Source organism: Danio aesculapii, chromosome 12 (assembly GCF_903798145.1).
Source record: "Danio aesculapii chromosome 12, fDanAes4.1, whole genome shotgun sequence".
In the NCBI taxonomy this organism is placed as follows: Eukaryota; Metazoa; Chordata; class Actinopteri; order Cypriniformes; family Danionidae; genus Danio; species Danio aesculapii.
The window spans coordinates 8,356,114-8,381,157 of record NC_079446.1 but is presented as its reverse complement, the minus strand read 5'-3'; the positions used below and the strand labels follow the sequence as shown (position 1 = coordinate 8,381,157).

At 34.3% G+C, this 25,044-nt stretch overlaps 1 protein-coding gene across 1 annotated transcript in view; it reads right to left on the bottom strand.

The window, feature by feature from the left end:
- The window catches only part of LOC130238838 (protein bicaudal C homolog 1-B-like), a 155,671-nt gene that overhangs the window by 80,716 nt on the left and 49,911 nt on the right, over positions 1-25,044 (bottom strand). The window contains exon 3 of the mRNA XM_056469953.1: positions 7,426-7,495. Within this exon, the coding sequence (XP_056325928.1) occupies positions 7,426-7,495 (70 nt within the window). The remainder of the gene's footprint in view (positions 1-7,425; positions 7,496-25,044) is intronic.

Here is a 25,044-nt window from a genome sequence, read left to right as displayed (position 1 = left end):
GAGATCGTGAATTATGTAGCCAGAGGTATGTATGGCTGCATTTTGTCTTTAAAACGAATGATAAGAGGCAGTATGACGCCGTTCCTTTTCATTCTTACCAGCTGACCGATTACCTCCATATGGACGTCTTTTCCGCTGTTACCAGTTTGTCCAGTGGCTCATACGTCAGTGGATTTGAGACGTGGAGCGGAGTTGACCGCGACGACAGCGTTCAAGTCTGCCGAAGAACGGTTTCAGAAAGTAGGTAAGACAAAAACAAAAGCCAAAAAATAAAATAAACAAGTAAATAACAAGGTGAGAATGTGGTAAAATCTGAAAATGTGGTTAAAATCAGCCTGCCGCGAGGGCTTTTCTTTTTCTGGATTGCTTTTAAAAAAAACTGTTGGTTGGGTTTAGGGAAGTGGGTGGGTGGGTCAATTGGTGCTTATGAAAACACTATCAGTTGGGTTTAGGGAAAAAGGAGGATGGGCCAGTCGATCGGTCAGTCAGTCAGTCAGTCAGTCAGTCAGTCAGTCAGTCAACAGCGGCCTCTGGTGGCACTCGCGAGATAAATTTGAGATCTGAAAAAGTGTACACAGCGGCCTCTGGCTGATTCGCAAAAACAAAAACAGCAAAAAAAACGTACCTCCTGGGACATATTTGGCGCTCTCCAGAAATGTATATAGGGGTACCTCTTAAGAATGAGCCTGGGTTGGGTGTTTCAGATGTACACAGTGAAAATTATAATATAAGTATATTGTGAAATATCTGATATTCCAATTCTCAAATATGTGTAACAACATGTATTTCAGCATTTATGCAGCTTAATAGTGGTCATATTATTTGATCAATGTTCAAAGATAGGCACTGATATGTTAGTCTGCAATGCAGTGAACAGATTAGTGCTGCTGGATTTACAACACGTAAATTCAACAACTTTTTCTGAAATACATTACAGTAAGATGCGAATAAAGCTCAAAATTCTATTGGGTCAAAATGATATTATTACTAACATCTCCATATACATCAGTGTGTACGTTACAAACCATAAATGTAATTCTTTTTGCTTGTACTTATGTGTGTTTAAATGTCTGAAACCTAAAATAAACATTACTTGTTTATGTACAAGCCATTTGTAATGTACAAGCCATGTACATGATAATCCCATGGTAATGCAATTGCTTTTTGGTTCAACAGTTATTAAACAGTTAAAAAATATACATAAAAATAAATCTACAAGCATTTGGTGCTGTTATGAACACTACTGCAAAAACAATGTGAATATTTGTTAAAAAAACACTTTAAAAGTTTCAAAAATAATAATTGTTCACAATATTTCATTATCACAATATAAAATAACTAAAACTAAATTCATATCAAATACAAACGTTCTGTATTATAAAGTAAATTCCCAACTTTGTTATTGGATTCCACAGCTCTGTCCACATTTTCCACATTGCTTATGGGGTATATGCAGAAATATGCAGAAGGACTTTTAATTTTTCAGTAACCTGGGGTCAAACGTGGTGAACTATGCCGTTACATAATCAGCACATTGAAGGTCTGTTTTCTTTAAAAATCAACGAACTTCACTGCCTGATCGATACTGTATACGATATAAAGTAGGAATGGGAAGAAACACTAGCTGTGCATATACCCTCTTTTAGCACCTTATTTCAGATTGCAAAACACACTCAGTGATTTTTTTGGGGGGAGAGGGGGGGGGGTAACTTAATTGTTTTATGTTCAATCAACATAATTTAGTAAAAACAATTAAGTTAACTTAAACCATTTGTGTTGGGACAACATGAAGGAATTGTGTGGATCCCATCAGTTTTACAGTGCACACTCAACAAATGATTGCTGTCTGTTCAAACTACATATTTAAAATGAGCTGCAACAACGCAATTATTGTTATTTGGGGGGACAACTTAATAATTTTATGTTCAATCCACTTAAATTTGTAAAAACTAATAAGTTAACTTCAAGTTAAATTCCTTCATGTTGTTTCAACACAAATCAATTGTGTGGAATCCATCTTTTTTTTTTTTTTTACAGTAAACTTTAAACAAACCTTTTTTTTCTTCAGTTTTTGATGAAAACTGCTGTTTCTTCTTGGTGGTTGCCTACTTTTCCAAGTCAAAATAGACAAAACTCGCTTATGTGAACCAATGCTCTTCTCAAAAAAAAAAAAAGCCAAATGATCATATTTCATTCAACCACATGCTCATTCACTTTGCTGTACTAAAATCATTCATTTTTCCATAACAGCGGTTTGGGTTAAGTTACGTGCCAAGCTTTTATAGGTACAACAGTAAAAAGAAAGAACTGACTGGGCTCTACACAATAATAGTGATATAATACTGTGAATAACCACAGATATACTGTAAATATGGTAATATTCCAAACAAACCAGGACTGATAAACCAAAGCGCAAGTTGTCCTCTTCCTAAGATATAACTTTAGACAAAAGACGCCCAAAATCAGGATAAGCCAATGTTGAGAAACTTCCAGAAGGATCCATCCGACCCTGAGGCCAAGATACTGCTAGTTATGATTCTGTTTCGCAACCAGTATCTTTTATGTAACACTTTGATAAGACAGATTCCACTGAAATGAGAGCTGTTAAACAGTAGGTATGTTTAAACGTAACCAAACAATCCATTTATAATTAGACTGAGGGCTAAATTGGACTGAAATGCTTCAATGTAAACACCTCCATCAATCTAGATGAGCTCAATATGAATAAAACATCTAGGATTGAAAGCGGTGGTGCAAATCTTAAATAATCCATGACCAATTTAGCCACGTAAACCCAAGCTTTCAAAACCTTTTCACACATTTGCAGCTTTGATACAGTGTTTCTTAAAGGTGCAGTGTGTAAGTTTGACACCCAGTGGTTGGACTAGGTATTACACGCCTGGTTCAAAACACACAGAAGCGCGGGTTGCCAGATTGATGACATAAACAGAAGTGTGCCAAACTATCGAGCTTAAAGACTAATTTAAGGTTGATTTAAGTCGTGTTCTAAATAAATCAACGGCACACGATAGAATTAATATTTTCCATGTACTTTTTGTCCTAACTAACACCTGAAATTTATATTTTAGAAACGGCAACAGGATAAACTGACAATGTTCACCTCAGGTACACCTCATGTGCTTTATTCAGTGTTAAATGCTAATAATGTGAGTTTGAATGCCATTTTACATGACATTTATTGGCATATTACTGAAAGCAGCAGCAGATAGTTCACCTCAGATCTTGACAATAAAATAAACTGTTTGAAATTAAACTTTAGAACTGTGACAAACCAACACATCTGTGATTCAGTGTGTACATTTAATAATGTTAAAGAGGTTTAATATGTATTAATTACATTATAAATCTTACCATTTTGTTGGAGTGCAGTGAATGCACTATTCTGTGCTTCTGAATGGCTGTATTTAAATTTCTGTCGTGTTTTTGTCTGGTGCAAACAGCCAAATTGCTTATTGCTGCAAATATCATTATGTACTCTGTTGTCAGGACACAGGGTTACAATGTAACCTGCTCACCTAATGTTTACGTTTGTGAAATTTATATTATTTGCTAATTAATAACCACCTCATGTGGAACTCTGAATCTACGTCTCATTTCAGAGGCTGTACTGTCCACCGGAGGTCGCATTTTGAATGAAATACACAGTTTTGCATCAAGGCGACCCGGAATGCTGAAATATAATTGGCTAAACTGGCATAGGGCGGGTTAAATAACCAAAACAAAGATAGCCGTTCTGGTATGTAAATCACATTTTAAAAGCAGAATATTTGACTTCAGCATGGTTTTTCAGATAAACAAGAATGTTCATTCAGCATGTTTCTTAAATATATGGCAACATAATATGGTATTTTTATACTTTAAAAGAGTCAAAAACTTACATAATGCACCTTTATGCACTTAGTACTGTATATGTTATTACATTTACATTTGTTAAATGTCTATTACAAAAGCTTTTCTGAAAGATACATAAGAGCTATAATGTAAAGTAAGCTAATGCTAAGCTAATGATGTAAAAAAGTATTTGTTTATGTAGCTGACTGAAACATTTCAGAAGCAAATCAGAAACGCATTCAGTTTCAGTTTTTTTTTTCTTTACCCTCTGCAATAAATATTTTGCTATTTGATTAGCTTAAATAATCACTTACATTGTGTCCTAACAATACGAGACAAGATTCCAGTGTCAAACAAAACCTGACATGACATGACAGAAACATTTAAAGGGGAAATGAAGCACTCAGTCAAGTTTACATTATTTTGTAAATTGATTTACACTCTAGTGGAAATATATATATATATATATATATATATATATATATATATATATATATATATATATATATATATATATATATATATATATATATATATATATATATAACAAACTCGATTAATGTAACCACTTAGCAGAAAACAGCATGTTCTACTATAGCTTTTAGACGTAGGACGCCGCCATCTTGAAATATCGCTGGGTCTGATGTCACGGGTTTGGTTCCTTTCCCTCAGCTAAACAGATACAGTGGAAGTAATGAATTGAACACATCGACTGCAAAGCCTAATTTAACCCAATGCAAGAAGTTGTGGACGTGGAGCTGGTGCAAATACAAACATCAGATGTGTGTCTAATATAAAAGTATATATATTTATTCTATTTTTCTTTTTTTACGTTTTAATTATCGGTCATTTCATACGCTGTGGTCCACTCTCTGTATTACGCTGCCTGACTGCCTGTCTGGGTTTCAACCATGGTTTCAACAAGGTCCGATACTGACGTAATGGGGGTGTGTATTTTCACTTTTAACTACTACAGCCCTTACCTCTTTTCGTGTTAAAACCAAACTAAGGTTGGCATGGTTTTTCATATGGCAGGTTTTTACATCCTTCATACATGTTGAGAGATCAAGTTGAAATAGGAATATGTCTTGACATAGTCATCTGATGCTTGTATTTAAGGTCTAAAAGGTATAGTAAACTATGTCGTTTTCTGCTTAATGGTTTCATTAATCGAATTTGTTTAATATATTTTCATTAAAGTGGAATCCAATGTACAAAGTAATGTAAACTTGACTAAGTACTTCATTTCCCCTTTAAATACCAGCCACACCACTCCCAACAAAATGGTAAAGACTTTTAATCTAATACATTTTAAACTTTTTCAACAATATTGATAGCCTACTGATGTTTTTGGTCTGCACCGACTCACAGTTTTGACTTTTATTTTCAAACCGTCTGCTCGTTATTTTATTTTCAATATCTGAGGTAAACGATTATATGCTGCTTTCAATAGTATGGCAATAAATGTCACATAAAATGATATTTAAACTCACACTGGGAGCATTTAACACTGAATAAAGCACATAATCAGTACCTGAGGTGATCATTGTCATAGTAGTATATGCTGTTGTTTCAATGTCGCGGAAATAGAAAGCATTTCTGAAATAGAAATTTCATGCATCGTCGCCACTGATGGTTAAGACTTAAAATCCTTTTAACATAGAAAAGATACCTTTTATCACGTCGCAATGTCATGCCATGTGTTAGTGTAAGACGCAGTGTAAGTGTTATAATAAGAATCAAATAAAGGAACAGGCATGTGTATTTATTGCTAGCAAAACCATCAATGCCTGCAAATCTTTTAACTTAACTTATATGATTTTAATCAAATGCATAACTCATGGAATTTACAACCCTAAATCAGAAAAAGTTGGGACCGTATGGAAAACGCAAATAAAAAAAGAAAGAAGTAATTTCTAAATTTATGAGCGATCCTCTGCCCATCTTTGCTCCTGAAGGACTAGACCTTTCTTGGATGCTGCTTTTGTACCAAATCATAATTACAACTACCTGTTGACATCTCCTGTTTCAAATGCCGTCATTATTTACCTGATTACTAGCCCTAAATTGTTCCTGTCCTAACTTTTTTTTGGAATGTGTCGCAGGTCTGAATGACAGGAAAGGATGTATACTTACAAATGAATGTTGACCAAAGAAAACAGGAAATATTTAGTTATTGTCTGCATGAAATTCAAGTCAAAATAAATTTGGAAGTCACTTCTTTTTATTTATTTGCGTTTTCCATACTGTCCCAACCTTTTCTGATTTAGGGTTTGTATATGAAATGGCAACATATTACAATATAGGTCCATTTGCAATATTAACCCTTTCACATGTAAGTTTTAAATGCTCCTGCTGACCTGAATACATTTTTTAATGCAACTGTTATTTAGAATGCATCAATTTAAAGTTTTGATATTGATGCATTTACCACGTGACGCACAAATAATTTATGAATATATCGAATTTTGTTTTGTTTTTTCCATTAATTTTCTGCAAATATTGACAAACGGCCTAATTATATTGTGAAATATCTGATATTGCGATTCTCAAACATGTGTAAAAGCATGTATTTCGGCATTTAAGCAGCTTAATAATGATCATATTATTTGATCTATGTTGGGTGTTGGGCACTGCCATCTTAGTCTGTGATGCAATGGAGAGATTTGCTGCTGGATTTACAACACGTAAATTCATCAACTTTTCCTGAAATACATTACAGTAAGATGTGAATGATGCACAACATTCTATTATGTCAAAAATTAATCATTATTGACATCTCCATAGACATCAGTGTGTACTTTACAACCCATACATGTTATTTTTTTACTTAACATATGTGTATTTAAATGCCTGAAACCTAAAATAAAAATAATTAGTTCGAAAACCCTGATAAATTATCTACAACCCTATTTGTAATTCCTGTTTATAGCAAATAATAACCTGTATAATATATTAATTTCTATTTGCATATCACTGATTATTAGTAGCAACCTATACAGTGTTTTCATCTATTTGTAAATATCTGATTCTAGTTAATACGACTTCAATATTATGTTCAGAGTACATCCATCTCTAAATATAACAGATTACAGACCCATACTTTTCTATAATTGCACTTTAACTTATATCCTGCTCTTGCTGCTATTGCACTCCTGGTTAGACCTCAACTGCATTTCGTTGCCTTGGGCTTGTACATGTATAATGACAAAAAAGTCGAATCTAATCTAATCAAATAAATTTAGATTTATGACAAACTGTGTACATCTTTCTGCAATTGCGGAAAAGCAGATTCAAATTTAACAGCTGATCATGATGCCTAAACAGTCTAATCATGCGAATAAGATCTTAAACATCAAATGGTTCACCGAGGTGAAAAAAACTATTAATCTCCAGTCTAGTTTTAATAACTCTCTGGTAATCAGATTGAAAAAAAAAATTAAGGTTCATATAACAAAAGTTACAGAACCAAAAAGTGCATCTAAACAGAACTATGTGAGATCTAACTGCAGAAAGAGCATACACACGCACACACACAACTGAAGATCTCAGATGAAGGACACCAGGTCTTACCTTTCTTTGATTTGGCACCAATCTTTAGTTTGGATGGCCATGCAATCTGAGTATTTGTCTCCTCCATGACCTGTGAGAAAATATATATATGCACACGTTAAAACATTCAACACTTCTTTTTTCAGCCAGTTAAACATTTGGTAAATGTTTTCCACACCAAAAACCTTACATTTAATTAAAGAGATAGTTCACTCAGTTTAATTCTGTCAACAATGTTGTGGCTGTTTGTATGTAGTAACACTACAGTATTTTGAGTTGTGCGCATAAACAGTACGTTAATATTAAAGTATTTTGCAAGCGTGGTTTATGCCATTTTTGGTGCTTGGGAGTGGGCGTGGCTAAAGTTCTATTATGACATGCTTTGCTCGCTATGACTCTGATTGGTGGGCTTTATGTACAGCATCATGGGTAATGTAGTTTTCAGCACAAATTCTGATATTCAGTGAAAGCACATACAATTAATTAAAGGCGCAGTAGGTGATTGTCTTTAAAAACATTTTTTGTTGTGCTGGTTGAAAGATTCACAATCAAATAAGTTAACGATCTAAATGTGTTTATATGTATTTTTATATCCTCCCTGCTGAAAAAAACTGCTTAAACCAGCCTAGGCTGGTTGGCTGGTTTTAGCTGGTTGACCAGCCTGGTTTGAGAGGGGTTTTGGCCATTTCCAGCCTGGTTTCCAGCTATTTCCAGCCTGGTCTTAGCTGGTTAGGCTGGAAGATGATCAGTTAAACCAGCTTGACCAGCCTAACCAGGCTGGGAGCCCAGCCAAAACCAGCTATGTCCAGCTTAAACCAGGCTGGTCAAGGTGGTTTTAGCTGGTTTTAGATGGTCATTTGCAATAGTGAGCAAAATATACTTTATCTGTAGTGTATATATGATTTATATTCTTGTTCTATGATCAAAATAAGAAAACGAATCTGCGTTAATCCACGTATCAAAAAACATCAAGAGCAGGTTTGCTTAATGCTGTATGTTATTAATGATAAACCACTAATTACTCGCACCATCAAAGCAGAGCCAAGAAAGAGAGCTGTGCATTCCTGTATTTCCACAGAACTGAACACGGGAGGAGTTTTTGACCTTTCTTTGAGATTTAGATGACAAGAAAAAGAAAACAACATGCATACTCGAGTTATTCATAATCAAAATATTTACACCTCAATCTTAACAACGCATAATGGTGTGTTGGGAATTTCATTTAGACAAATTCAGTAGTAAAGACTTTATTTAATAAAACAACTATGCTGAAATACTAACACTTGTAAAAAGAGCGACAATGTGAATGATTTGGTTTAGGTTTGGACTTTTTTTGTTCATGATCAACTTGGTCTAAGTAAATTTTCTAACTGAAAAAAAAAGTGATTAGATTTTGTAAGCTATGTGGTTGCAAATAATTTATATGGGCTGTATTTAGTAAGTTGAGCATTACTAAATTTCAGCCCAAATAAATTGTTTGCAACCACTTACCTTTAAAAAAAAATGTAAATCCAATGAGTCTTTTTTTGTACCAATTTTATACTTAGTACGTCAAGGTTGATTATTTGTATCGCTGCAGTTCTTTATGCCCATATTTATATGTATTTCATTGACTTTAGTGCAAATCTCCCTCTTTAAACATTAAAATTCTAATCATAAATAATATCTAAAAGTATAGATTCAAGCTGTATTTTAAATACTGTAGGAAAAATCACTAGACATGCACCAAAATGAAAATTCATTTCAGATGGGGTGCTAGTGGCTGGGATGTGCAAGAAAAGAAACCAAAAAGCTACTCTGGTGATCTGACACATGCTTTTTATTTACAATCTCCTCACTGGTGCTGTTATTCTGACCTGAGGTGGCGATGATAAAAGCAACTCGAGTCCATTCACATATTGCGTCTAAAAGCAGGTGAAAAGGGTGATGCTCCCCTGGTGTCTTTCATAAATAGGCAACCATTGACTGTTTTCTCAGAGAATGACTAACAGACAAACCATTGCAGCAGCTCTGGTACAAGTTTTACTTGTAGAGAAAATGAAAAAGCACTGCAGTGTTTGGGTGCTCTGTGTTTGTCTGAGGTAATTAATACACATGCTGTGCCCCATATGGTCCAAAACCTGACAGATGGGCAAATCTAAGCTTGTTTTTAATAAAACAAATATAAATATGCATATAATAAATAATACTAATAATAATAATAACATTATACAAAAGCAAATTGTCATGAATAAACTGAAAAAGCCCCCCGAGATGAAGAAGGCATGAAAGTTTGGTTTTTATATTTATGTAGGCTAGAAAATAATATGTTTTGTAATATTTTAATCCTTTATATTTATATCCTATATATATCCTTAATATTTTAATTCTTTTTCATATGTAAAGATATTTGTGTATTGCTGTACATCCTGTTTGTATTAAGCAATGTGTAAGCGAGGCGCATAACTAATGCGCTCTTGCGCTGGACTTTAGACCAGCTTTGTTCTTGGTCTATAGAACAGTCTATTAAAGTTTCTCAAAATAGCAACGCCCCAGCAATGCGCCTCAACATGCCTCCTTTTTAGATCAGAACGCCTATGGGTGCACATATGAGCGCAAATGCATTTGCTATTTAAACAGCGTGGAGCAAAACGTCAAAACGACTCTTGCGCCAAGCTGAAACTAGCAAACAACAATTGTGTCGCGCCTTGCGCCACATTGCGCAGGGTGTATGATAGGGCCCAAAGTGTGAAGCTGATTTGTTAGTTCTAGTCTCATGAATCACGCTGCTCTCGCGACATTCTGTTGAGATGTTTTCAACAAGGCGCAATTTACGTGGACAAAAATATATATTTTTTCACTTTATTTGCAGTATTTAATATTGAATTTAATAAATTCTGAACAAGTGACTCATTTAATTATTAACGGTCTCATTTTTGACTTCAACTTCATTATAAGTATTTGATTACTTTGTTTACCGTAGAATACCGCAAATTCTCAATATGCAGTAAGTTACTGTAAAAGTTTTACAATGACCCACAATGCAGCGCATATTACAGTAGTGAACTGTAAAGAATGTATATGTTATTTTACTGTTTTTTTTTGCAGTAAATAACTAAAATTGCTGCAAAGTCTAATAGTGTACACTTCCTGACAAAAGTCTTGTCGCCGATCCAAGTTTTAGGAACTATAAATAATAACTTGACTTCTAGTTGATCATTTGGTATCAGAAGTGGCTTTTATTAAAGGCAAAGGCCTTTACACTTATTTTACCAAAATAAAATATGATCATGCCTTGATTTTGAATGATTTCATTAGGACAGTAAGGTCTGAATTTGCTTAGACAAAAGTCTTGTCACTTAACAGAAATAATGTCCAGTATAGAATCTAAAGTCATGGTGCAGTGGAAAAAGAATTAATATTGTGTTTGACTCCCATGATCTTGGAGGACTGCATCCATACATCTCTGCAATGACTCAAATAACTTTATTAATAAAGTCATCTGGAATGGTAAAGAAAGCTATCTTGCAGGACTCCCAGAGTTTATCAAGATTCCTTGGATTCATCTTCAATCCCTCTTATATCTCAATAATATTCATATCTGGTGAGTGGGCTGGCCAATCCTGGAGCACATTGACCTTCTTTGCTTTCAGGAACTTTAATGTGGAGGCTGAAGTATGAGAAGGAGCACTATCCTGCTGAAGAATTTGCCCTCTCCTGTGGTTTGTAATGTAATGGGCAGCACAAATGTCTTGATACATCAGGCTGTTGATGTTGCCGTCCACTCTGCAGATCTCTCGCACGCCCCCATACTGAATGTAACCCAAAAACAATGATTTTTCCTTTGATCAAACTTGTCTGATTTCTTCTGCAATAGATCTTAATATTCCTAGTAATTTCTCCCATAGGCAGCTGAATCGGAAGTTCTAAAGCAAGCGCAAAAACAAGAGCACTTCCGCCTTGATGAATAAGGTCAATAGGCGGTCTGTATAATGATTGTGATGAAAATGTTCATGAATCAAGCGGAAATGTAACCAGACACAACCTCAATCCCCAATGTAAAATTGTTATGTGATATAATGTAGAAACCACCCATATCGTTGTCACATATGTTTTGGAGTAAGAGTAAAATAACACCACCTAATTAAAATATCTCAAAGTATCTAGAGCAAAAAGTTAGAGATCTCAGGAAACCGAGGGCTCTATAAATGGAAAACAGAAAAAAAAAAAAAAAAATATATATATATATATATATATATATATATATATATATATATATATATATATATATATATATATATATATATATATATATATATATATATATATATATATATCCCTCTGAATATCTGCAGCATTACAAATGGAGCATGGAAAAGCCTTGCAGCAATTGAGAGAGAGTTACAAGCCAAAAAGCGTGGGCCGGTAAAGTGAAAGTCATGGTGCGGTCATTATATCTACAGACCTGCTGGGTCAAGAGTCATACGCTGCTGTCTGGACGATTACAGAACCTTTGAGATCTTACAGACAGATCTGAGGTGTCTTCTTTAAGGGACAAGCAAAAAAGCTGATCTCAGTTCTGGGCAGTAGGCACTTCCCAGGGCTCTTACTAGCAGATGTCAACACTGGATCTGCTCCAAAACCTAGTGAAATGCCTCTGTAGGGAACATTTTTAGACATCATAAGCACTCCTAATGCAAAGGCTGGGTTTAACGGTTGGCATAAGCTGTTTTGTCATACTTGGGTTCAATTTGCAACATTTACCATACATTTCAAAGCAGTTTAAGAGCAGTTTTCATGAAAATGGCAGTGAGTGAAAATAAAGCAAACATAATTAAAAATAAATTAATTAAAAAGAAATTAAAAAGAAAAGATTTTAATGTTTTAATTACAAAAATAATTATTAATAGTTTTCACAATACTTCGCAAGTTGATTGTTGTTGATGTTTTTTTTTTCTAAAGTGTTATGATTAAACATGCAAATAAGGCATTATTAAATATAAAATACATCTCTTTTTAGTATGAAAACCTGACCACTGGAAGAAGTTGCATGTTAATTTTTTTTACATTGGAGTCAGGTTTTTATTGAGGGTAATTTGGCAATTTTGTTTAATTAATTAATAAAATACTGTGGAAAAAATACTGTATATATAAAAAAGTGTTATAATAAGTTATATATATATATATATATATATATATATATATATATATATATATATATATATATATATATATATATATATATATATATATATATATATATATATATATATATATATTCACACACACAACAGTTCTGTCTGCTTCTCGAATCTGATTGGCTAATTGTGTATTACTCCACCCACATAGAGTGATAGCAGATCAGTAAACTCACTACAGTTTGACAAATATTGCTGCTGTTGGACAACATAATGTACTTTTGATGCTTTTTAGTCATTTAGATTGGAACTGTGCAGTTTATTTTTTAAGGATAGTGCCTATTTTAAATATTTATTTCAGAGATACAGTGCGTCGACATCCATCACCTGTCATACAGAGCAGAGCAAAGACTGTTGACGTTGTCCATCCACAAGATGGCGACAGAGACCGCATAATAATCAAACAAATAAAACAAATAAAACTTTCTCCAGAAGAAAAAAATATTATCAGAAATACTGTGAAAGATTCCCTGCTCTGTTAAACATCATTTGGGTAATATTTGATTGATGTTGCCAGGAAGACTAAGAATTTTGACTTCAGCTGTAAGACTAAGAGTGTTAAAAAAAATAAAGCTTCATTTCATGTTTTGGTGTTGCTTTAGAAGGCAGTGAACAACAAGACCAAATGCTAGAATTTGGGAAAGTGTATTTAATGTTAGTGGCATCTCTGAGTGTCTCATACTCCACTTTTTGTAGCTTTTTATTGATTGTGACTGTGAATAATTCTGTTTGGTCAATCGTACAGCCAGACTCACTCAGAGCTCTGGCTGCTGTCCTAATATCTAACAATGACCTGAGTGAACGCTTCTGTCAATGCTGACTTTGGCAAAGCTGTGCCCGCTGAAAGACATCTCCAAGCGGACCACACACACAACTGCCGAAAACCTGCACAGCCAAAACATTTAACATGCTATAGGACACTGCCGTAAAGAGACTAATGTTCTTACAAATGAAACAGGCTGTTCATTTAACAAGCCAAGAATTAATATTTTTTTACTCAAGACATGCTCTTAAATGGATTTGAAAAGAATTTTGGATTTATTCTTCATTTATAAATTGAGATGTGAATATATAGGGCCAAATATCTGACATAATAGATGTCAGATAATAGAAGATTTTTATAAAAATAATTAGAAAAAATGTCATGGCAGAAATTTCATGCACTTTCCACGTGAACATATAAACATAAAGCACACAATTTAGCAGTTTTGTCATTTTCTTTTCTTCTGAAATGTACTGTTAATCTTTTATTCAGTAGGCACATCTGTTATTAATAGTGATTTTCTGCCAGCACACACTTTAAAGGATTTTTTTAGTGTATAACAAATGTAATAAAAAAACACATGCTGGTAAAAATGTATTCACATTTTCATCAAATTCAACACATGCCAAGCCAATTTAAATTTCAGATTTAATTCAATCTATAAATTCAGATCTTGAATATATTTAAAATTATTCTGATCGGCTTAATTGTTACAATCATCAGCAATCTAAGCTTTGCAGATCACTGGAAAACACTATCATTCACTCAACTACACATCTACCATTGAACTGAACTGAACTATAGTGCCCATCATGCACCTCGCACACACACCATTTCCAGATCACCCCTGATTACTCACAGCTGAAGCTCGTGAAGACTATTTACCTGGACTATAATAGGTTTTGACTCTTGTTTATTTGTTTTTACATTGTTTTGTCGCCTGCCTCGACCATTCGCATGTGATAGTTGCTACTCTCTGGATTACCTGCTTGTCCTCTCTATCCCTGTTTTGAACACTTGCATGACCATTCTCTTTGAATAAAGCATTAATCAATAAACATTTTGATCCTCACCTCTGTTGCCAGACTCACATCATTACATTAATATAGCTCAAATATAAATACAGAATGTACAGTAATCTGTACTACTAAATATTTTACCAAAACTTAACATTTAAAGTATACAGTATAATAAATGTGGGAAGAGCACAAAATTTACTTTATAACATAAGTAATGCCCAAAATCAATTTATTAATAATCAAGATGCCCATTAGTCCAAATAATTAAGTCAATTTAAATGATTTTTTACCTAAAATTGAGATATGAAGACAAAGGAAACTCCTAAAATGTCTTTTGATTCTGCTTAAAAACAGCTCAAGTTGGAATAAACAACGTCCAAAACAGCATATGTGTGTCTGTGTATATATATATATATATATATATATATATATATATATATATACACATATATATGTTTTTATATATATATATATATATATATATATATATATATATATATATATATATATATATATATATATATATATATTAGGGGTGTCACTAGATCTCTCAAATCACGATGAGGTTTCTCGTCGAGGTGAAAAGTTGTCTCGTGAGCTGAGATGTTATCATGATGGAGCGTGAGGGTGAAATTAGCATTGAAGATTAGAAGCAGGAATGAATTTGAAATGCTAATCAAGTGCTTTGCACACACCTGGAAAGGCTGGCCTCTGTGTTGCACATGTCACTCAGTTGGGCGGACGGGTGTGATTGTAACCTCTTTTTGTTTAGCAGCATTATTCATGTCCAAGCAGAGGCTGCAACTGTAGCTGCAGCCAGGCAAATTAACTTGGGACACTACCACGTGATGGAATGTCACTTCAGATGTGCTGAAAGTCACATTATTAAGTGCAGTACAGATATGCAAACACTGCAATCAAACTATTACCATCGTCTAGGACTTTTAACCGCATTTTGTGACAGGAAAGTCCATGCAGCTGTTTGACACTATATTTTCTGCACCTACACACACATCAATAAACTAAGAAAGAACACCTAAATTGTTAATAAAAATCTATTTTTCATTCGTATATTAGCAAAATATTTGAATTTCATCATTAAGGATTTCTTTAAAATAGTGTAAAAATCCTGTCTCGTTCTCGTGAACCTAGTCTTGTCTCGTCTCGTGGAGTAGGCGTCTCGTCACACCCCTAATATATATATATATATATATATATATATATATATATATATATATATATATATATATATTATATATATATATATATATATATATATATATAATATATATATATATATATACACACACACTTGAAGTCAGAATTATTAGCCCCCCTGAATTATTAGCCCCCCCCCCTGTTTATTTTTTCCCCAATTTCTGTTTTTCAACACAGTTCTAACTATAATAGTTTTAATAACTCATTTCTAATAACTGATTTATTTTATCTTTGCCAAGATGACAGTAAATAATATTTTACTAGATATTTTTCAAGACACTTCTATACAGCTTAAAGTGACATTTAAAGGTTTAACTAGGTTAATTAGGTTAACTAGGCAGGTTAGGGTAATTAGGCAAGTTATTGTATAACGATGGTTTGTTTTGTAAACTATTGAAAAAAAATATCTATAGCTTAAAGCAGCTAATAATTTTGACCTTAAAATTTTTTTTTTTTTAAATAAAAACAGTTTTTATTCTAGCTGAAATAAAACAAATAAGACTTTCTCCAGAAGAAAAAATATTATCAGACATACTGTGAAAATTTCCTTGCTCTGTTAAATATCATTTGGGAAATATTTAAAAAGAAAAAAAATGAAAAGGGGGCTAATAATTCTGACTTCAACTGTGTGTTTGCATGTATGTGTGTGTATGTATGTTTATATATATATATATATATATATATATATATATATATATATATATATATATATATATATATATATATATATATATATATATATATATATCAAAATTATACTTATGAGAAATTATATTATTATAAATAAAAACTATTTTTTTATTTTAGCAAAAAAATTTCAAGGCAACACGAAATAAAAAACGAAAATATGACAAAAGCAAACAAAAATAAGCGTTCAAAACTAAATTTTAAATACATGATTTCAAGTTCTTAATCTATATACGGTAACTTTATTGAGCTAAATGAGTAAACCGCTGAACAGTCAAAATATGTCTTAAAATCCAAATATAATTCTAGATATTTCAATATAATTGATCATCAGCTTGCAGCAGAAAGTAAAATGTGCCCCCCCCCCAAACTCTGTTAAAGAACACGAATACACGTGTGCTTGAATAAAGGTTTGCAATGGCCTCCCATTAAAAGACAAAATGTGTTGTAAAATGAGTCCATTGAGAAAAGCTCTGAAAGTCATGATGTGCCAGACATGTTTTACAGTAAAACGGCACACATTAAGCCATGTGATCATGAACACCCCTGCTGTTCTCCAGCGTGAGAATGAACAAAATGATGCAAGACCTGCGTTTGCCACCTGTTTCCTTCACCACAGGTGTTCAGCAAGGCATCGTGGGCCTTCAGACCAGACTCACATCGGGCCTTAGTTCACATAAACAGCTTTAAGGGCCATTATAAAATGCAAGAGGCCTTCTATTGACTCAGCTGAGGCTCTCAAGTGTTTGGTCCACCGGGGTCGGGGTGACATTGTTGCTGTTTTTTATCAAAGTTTGGGTACGTAGGGAGCATGAACTCAGACAAGTGAGAGGAACACGCAATGGGATTTCAGCTCAGCGTTGGAGATTGTATCTCATGTAACATTTTAACAAAGACAACACAAGCAAAAATAAATATCGCTAGACATTAATTAAGTTGGTAACACTTAATAATAGCTGCACACTATCAATCATTGAAGCATGTACAAAATTAACTCTACATTAATAGACGTTAGTAATAAATACAGGGACAAATGCTGTGTTCTTGACTTATAAGCACATGTATAATGTAAAGTATTGTATTATTAACAAATCTCTTCTTTAAGAGCAGGTTTTGGTTTTTATGATCATTCAGAATGTGTAGATAACTGATTAATAAACTATTTAAATTAAGATTCATATAATAATAAGTACATCTTATTATTCAGGCATATAGTAATAGTTCCTTTGTTAATAAAAGCTGTATTAACACAAATTGCTGCTGCTTTGTGAGCTCATCTAAAGTGAGGACTATTGTAAATCCCTAATAAATGACAATTCAAGAGTTCACACTTAGCTGATGATTGATTATGAAGCTTGTTTGGCATGCTGTCCCAGGAAAGAGCCCTGAGCTCATAAGATCCTCGAGCCTGGGGCTCCCTGCCGCTTGCAAGGCGAGAGGAGAGTTCGAGTTCAGGTAGATCTCGAGAACTCCCCTGCTGTAGTAGCTAATGAACAGATAGTGATTGCTCTTCAGAATCAGAATCAGAATCAGAAAGAGCTTTATAGCCAGGTATGTTTACACATACTAGGAATTTGTTTTCGTGACAGAGCTTCTACAGTGCAACAGCATTACAGAGACAGGACAAAAAACCATAGACTGTAAAATATATGGACGGAGCATCCGTGACGTCACCCATAGGTTTCTGAACACTGCAAAAGAAGCCACAAGTAGGCGCGGCCAACCGTCGCCATTTTGTTCGCGCGTCATCGCACCCACGGCGGGATACCAAACTAGGGCAAAGAGGCGGAGAGTGGGCGGAGCTACAGACGCCTGCTGGCAATTTGCTTAGACCTGGCAGACAGACTTTACTTTGGGAGAAACGCTTGATACTTTATTACCTGCGACTCGTTTGTGTTCTGACCACATGTGCTTGGCTGTACATTATATCAATAAAGTGTTTAGACTTTTAAAAACACTGTAGTAATACAGTGAGCCACTAAACATTGTTCTCATGACGTTTTTCTACAGGAGGAAAACGCTAATTACTTCCAAACACTTCAAATATAGTGTGTGTTAGTAAATGCAAGACTATTGATGAACTCCAGGCATAACACTGTATGATAACGCTTCAGATGACTGTTCTAGAGCCTACAGCTAATCAATCTGTCACATTCTGGAGTGCTTTACAGGTCTAAAGAAATATATTAATGATAAATGATCTTAAATAAAACAAATACATTTATAGAGATGGTATACAAGTATATAACTTTACTCACATGGGAAACGGAGGCCACGTGAATGGTTCGTGAGCACAATTAAGTGCACACAGCATCCCATATCATCTGATAATTGTAAGAAATAAGTCCAAAAGGCAGCTGACTGTGTAAAGCCACATAAAACAACACAAAAATACGATGAATATGCTGAGATCAGTGGCTAATCTGCCGGATTCAGCTGAGGTGAAGTGACGGCGACCAGCCAGACCTAGCTGTCACTCAAGTGGCCACGCCCTTAATTATGCAAACTTAATATAACCTAATATAAAGGAAATGGATGAATTATAAAAAAATTCACCCCCCTCACAGTTGTCATGGAGGGTAATAATAGCTATATGAACCAAAATCGTTCTTTGTACCAGGCTGTAAACACCTTTTTTTCTGTTGTAAAGTTGGCCATTCTAACAGTGGGCTCAATTGCCACTTGCTCTATTATGGAGCCAGGACTAGCGGAATTTTGATGAATTGCAGTTTCAGTTACTTCCGTATTGGCTTCCCGAGAGAGAGCGGGAGGTTGCCGCTTGCAAAAAACAGATAATAAATATATTTAAAAAAATAGAAGTAAGTAGTGAATGCAAGTATACAGATTGACAAGTGTATGTACGTGTTTATTACTATATACAACGTTATATGTGCAGCTGTTATGTGCAAATTGGCTTGTAAAGTGTGTTGTTAAATAAGTGTATATGTGTATAAAAGTGTATAGCAAGTAGTGATTATTATTATGTGAATTATTATCATCAAGTGTTCATGAGATGGATTGCCTGAGGGAAGAAACTGTTTCTGTGTCGGGCTGTTGCGCAGTGCTCTGTAGCGTCGACCAGAAGGTAAAAGTTCAAAGAGGCAGTGTGCTGGGTGTGAGGGGTCCAGAGTGATTTTGGCAGCCCTTCTGCTCGCTCTGGATAAGTACAGTTCTTGGGGAGTAGGAAGGGTTGTACCAGTGATTCGCTCAGCAGTCCGAACTATACGACGTAGTCTTTAGAGGTCGTATTTAGTAGCTGAGCTAAACCAGACAGTTATTGATGTGTAGATGACTCTTACGAGATAACTACTTACTAGGAGCATGTCTATGATGCCAATTTGGATTAATCAATTAAATTAAGTTGCATGTTTTTGGACGGTGGGAGAAAACCGGGAACCCGGAGGAAACCCACGTGAGCACAGGGAGAACGTGTAAACTCTGCACAGAAACGTCAGCTGGCTTAGTAAGGACTAGAACCAGTGACATTCTTGCTGTGAGGTAACAACTGGGTCACCGTACCACCCATCTAGGAAAGGAGGAGGTGTAGGGGTGGAAGGGGGGATTCTTCAAAACGAAGATGACTGTGATATGGAACTTAGGGTATTTATAGTGGCTTAGGAATTGTCTGATTGGTGAAACATAAATTGAATAATGCAGGACTGACTGCAAGTAATCATAAGCATGTGATCCTCTCCAAATAAGTTTATAAATAAACTTCACTTAAATGCTCAGTTATATTCTGAAACGACAAAACAAAACAAAAAAATATCCATTTCAAGATACGGTAACACTTTATTTTGATGGTCCATTTGAGTATTAGTAGACTGTCTGCTTAATATCTGCTGATACTGCTCCTTCAACAGACATTTAACTGACTATAAGATACTTTGCAAGTACATGTCAACTTACACTAACCCTAACCCCAACCTAACCAGTCTACTTATAATCTAATGAGAATTAGTTGACAGGTAGATGCAATGTAACTTAAATTCTACAAACGGACCATCAAAATAAAGTGTGACCCAAGAGACAAAATAAGATGTATAAATGTTCATTTGAATAGACGATAACACTTTAGTTTGTCACAATTCATGCTATTACCTATTGGCTCATTGCCTGCCTGCCTGTAATTAAGATATAAACCGCATCCCTAATCCTAAACCAAACTTCTACCCTACTAACTATTAATATACTTGCTAACTATTAAGCAAGTAGTGTTAATGAATGGTTTGTTAATATTGTAAAATTGTGACCTAAACTAAAGTGTTATTAATCATTTACTTACTCATTCCGAATGGTCTTAACAACCACTGATCACTCTTAAAAAAACTAGTTTGTGAATAATTCAGTACTTAACTTAGTAATAATACTCAGTGGTGGTTCTAGTTTAAATGGCACCCTGGGTAAACCACCCCATATACATCCCCCAATAAATAAATATAACAATTTATTTATATTTATTATAAATAAATAAAATGATTATTATTATTATTATTGTTATTATTCTAAATAAATAACATAAATCAATTCTAAATGTAACTGGAAAACAATGTAAAGACACAACTGGAATGATATGCTAAGATCACTTAAGAAATCTTTTTGCACGAATATTAATTAATAATGACAATTCTATAGAATACACACACACAAAAAAAGGTTTAGAATTATCTGTTGTCTTAGACCCGACTCATGGCTGGGAATTAATGTTATGAAGTCTTGCCTCCCTGACTCATTATCCCTCCTTTCTGCTTCATAGCCATGCTTAGTCAAAGTAAGATCATCATCATCATATTATGTAAACTTTTGTTTTTTCGACTTGCAACACTCGCTGTGTGCCGACACCTCTGCATAAAAGGCTGTTACTCCAGTTTCATATTGCATGATCGACCCGTATTTTATCAGCCGTATGTAAACAACCAGAATTCAGACTGGGAGCAAGAGCAACGCGTGTGAATCCTTGTCTGCGCACATGCGCCACTTTGTTTCCCCAGCGTTGTTTCTGTTGCACATAGAGAGTAGCAAACTTGTGCATGCAAAAGATGGCAGATGTGAATGGCCCTAACGTCTTAATTCTGGGATTTACACTGTAAATTAATACACTTGCATAAAGTAAATTGTATTTCAAAGCTTTTACTGGGGCACAGTTGATTTGTACTGGGGCAGGGTTTTTTTTTTTGCATTCTTTCCTAGAATGCAGCAGCTCATTTGCATATAAATGGACACTCCAAAAATATAAATATAAATGCTTACGTCAAGACAGTGGTCAATTTGACAAGCTATAATAAATGATATTTAGGGTATTGTGGGAACACCAGAAATTTTATTGACATCTTATGAAATGGTGTAATATGTCACATTTTAATTTGATTATATAACAGGTCACATTTTAAATCTGAATTAAATACACAATATGGCCAAAATTTTGATTTATCTTATGTATTTGATGTCTAATCTGCTTACATATTAATAATATAACTCAAATATGATTAAAGAATGTAGAGCTCAGCTTTTTGAAGTGAACATTTTAACAAAGACATCTATAACAAATGTTGGAAAAACAAATCAATGTAATGTTGCTATAAATCAATAAATCTTTTAAATCAAAAACAGATACACGATATGCCAAATAAAAAAAATTGGTGCAAATATGGCTGATTAGCTTAAATCTTGCTATAATAGGAACCAGGGCCGTCCCTAGACCCAATTTACTGGGGCACGTGCCCCAGTAAACATCGCCAGTGCCCCAGTAAATGCTTTAAGATATCAGTTACTTCATATGCAAGTGTATTTATTAAGAGTGGTAATTCCGAAATAAAGACGTTGCTCTCTATATTCAACTGAATCAACGCTGGGGAAACCAATGTAGTTTAATCAAAAAGCAAACTGACGCATGCTTGGGCGCAGAAAAAGGCAAACCCGCGCGCCTCACACACCGCTCCTGCTAGACGCACTGCTCTTCTCCCGCTGCGAGTCCCAAATGTTAACACGCATGCCGAAAAAACACCCGCTGCTCAATTGTATTGTATAATAATAATACTTTTATTAATTTATAATAAATATTATTTGTGCATATATATATATATTATTACTATTATTTTATTTATTTTTTTTGTGGGGGGACGTGCCCCTGTAGAGCTTTATGTCTAGCAACGCCCCTGATAGGAACATAGAAGGTACAGCTAAGCATTGCAGATGGATTACTGTAAGCACAAGTTGACTTGAAATGAGCCACTGTTTTTGTTTTAGTTTTTCCCTGAATCACATGCAATGGGAGGAAATGCCTCAAACTGTTTCTACAGCAAAGGCCGGAACTGTATAATATCACCCTGTTTTTCTTGATCTCCTCAAAAATTGCTATCTTTGAAGATTCCCTTCCATAAATAGAAAGAATCGGGCAGTTGAAAAACAAACCGTGGACCTCTGTTCGCTCTCAGTGAAAACAAAACTCATCCACTGTTCAGGGCCAAGAAGCTGAATGATCTCCTCTAAGCCGAGCAGCATGAATAACTACACTTTAATGAATCATAGAGAGAAAGCAAGCAAAAACAAGGCCTATTCTAGAGTTTTTCTTCCTTTAAAATCATGCTTTGGTGTGTTTACAGTTTATATCTCGGAGATTGGTAAAGATTGAGCATTTCTGTAAGTGATGCACTGATATTTGCAAAGATGGTGTATCATAGTGTACAATTATAGTGTATTGTAAGATTTGTGAGGGAAATCTTGCATAAAAACAATACAAAATAAGTGTTTGTAGATGTAACTGTATAAAGATTTCATTTCACTATTATAGTGATCAAATTTATCACAACTTTGTTCAAATATAGGTTGTTTTCACATGACGTCATTGATGACGTGCGAAATTCAGATGGAGGAAAGGAAGTGATTCTTCTACACAGGAATCGCATTCAGAACATTAAAATGTTTCTGTTTTATGTTGTTTATGAGTGTTTAAATCAGCCAAAATAAGAAATGCTGAACAGCTTTTATAGACTTCCAAAAGTTTTTGCTCATAAAGAGGAAAAGTTTAAGAAACGGAAGAAATGGAAGCATGTAATATCATTTTTTCAATACATCCACATGTGCAAACTTGTTTTGAACACGATGACAGCACTAATAAAGATTATATAGAGGCCTAGCTATGTGTATTATATGTTAATGTGTTACATAAAAATTAGATACAAACACCACCGTACTTATACAAAACCCTGGAGAGCATAAATCACATTCTATAGTACAACCTTGTTGATGAATGCTACAGAATGGTGGAGTATAATAAACTGTAATTAATAACATTAGTGTAAACTGTGGTGCATTGTGATGGTGTGTAATTATAGTGTAGAAAAATGTAGCCTATTGAACAATTTGTTTATTATTGCAGTTGTGTTGTACCACAGCAACAATATAATTACTATGACATTTTAAGTCAAGTAATTATCTATAGTATGCTTCCAAACAGGCGAAGCAGTGGCGCAGTAGGTAGTGCTGTCGCCTCACAGCAAGAAGGTCTCTGGTTCGAGCCTCGGCTGGGTCAGTTGGCGTTTCTGTGTGGAGTTTGCATGTTCTCCCTGCATTCGCGTGGGTTTCCTCCGGGTGCTCTGGTTTCCCCCACAGTCCAAAGACATGCAGTACAGGTGAATTGTGTAAGCTAAATTGTCTGTAGTGTATGTGTGTGGATGTTTACCAGAGATGGGTTACGGCTGGAAGGGTATCCGCTGCGTAAAAACGTGCTGGATAAGTTGGTGGTTCATTCTGCTGTGGCGACCCCGGATTAATAAAGGGACTAAGCTGAGAAGAAAATGAATGTTTCCAAACACTATAGTATTTACTATAATATTTTTTCATTTATTCAGTATCTACCGCCTTGATGGCAGGCAAATATATATTTAGTTTAGTAGAAAAACTAACTTCATGATATAAGGATCATGCCCAACATTTGTGGTTCTTTTCTGTTTATGTCCTTTAATATAGGGTATACATCGCAAGAACACCGACTCTCCTCTATGTCTCCCATTCAGTTTTTTTACTTCCTGCCCTCCATCAGAATTTCACACATCACCAGAACCACGTGATTCCAAACAAACTACACCTAATAATGTTCAAAAATATATATCACACACGCACACCTAAGAAGTTTTATCTGAAAATGAACAAACAACAAATAAAATTGGCAGCTTTACGCAATTTAGTAGCAAAAAAACATACGATATGTAGTTTACTTATGTTTGTCTTTTTTTCATGTATTTCTTTTGTGTGTGTTATAGAAATATTTTATTTTCTGATTCAAACTCTCTTGTTTGCTAAACCTGCACTTGAAAAACTACTATTGTTTTTCTGCAAAACTATAATAAAATTATAAAATACAAAAATAGTTGTGCGATTTGTTGAAAATATCTTATTTGCGATTTAATTTTGTGAAGTGAAGCTTCAGCTCAGTATTCTCAGTACTATGCAGCACACTATAAAAACTGTATTTTCCCTTTGACTCAATGTATTTTTTTTCTCTTTGGAAAGAATAAATATTTTGATTAATTTTAAAATACATTTTTTCATTTTCAATCAAGTCAAAACTATAATTTAAGAGTAATTTATATAATGTTGACCAATTTGGCATCGTACAATACGTCTAATGTGAAACATCGCAATGGACGATGGTTCATTTGTCGTCGTAGGCGGCGGTAAATTAATTATTTATGAATAATTAATTCATTCATAACGAACCACATGGTCTTTGTTTTACCCATAACCAAATCATAAATAAATAAAGAATAAGTTACTC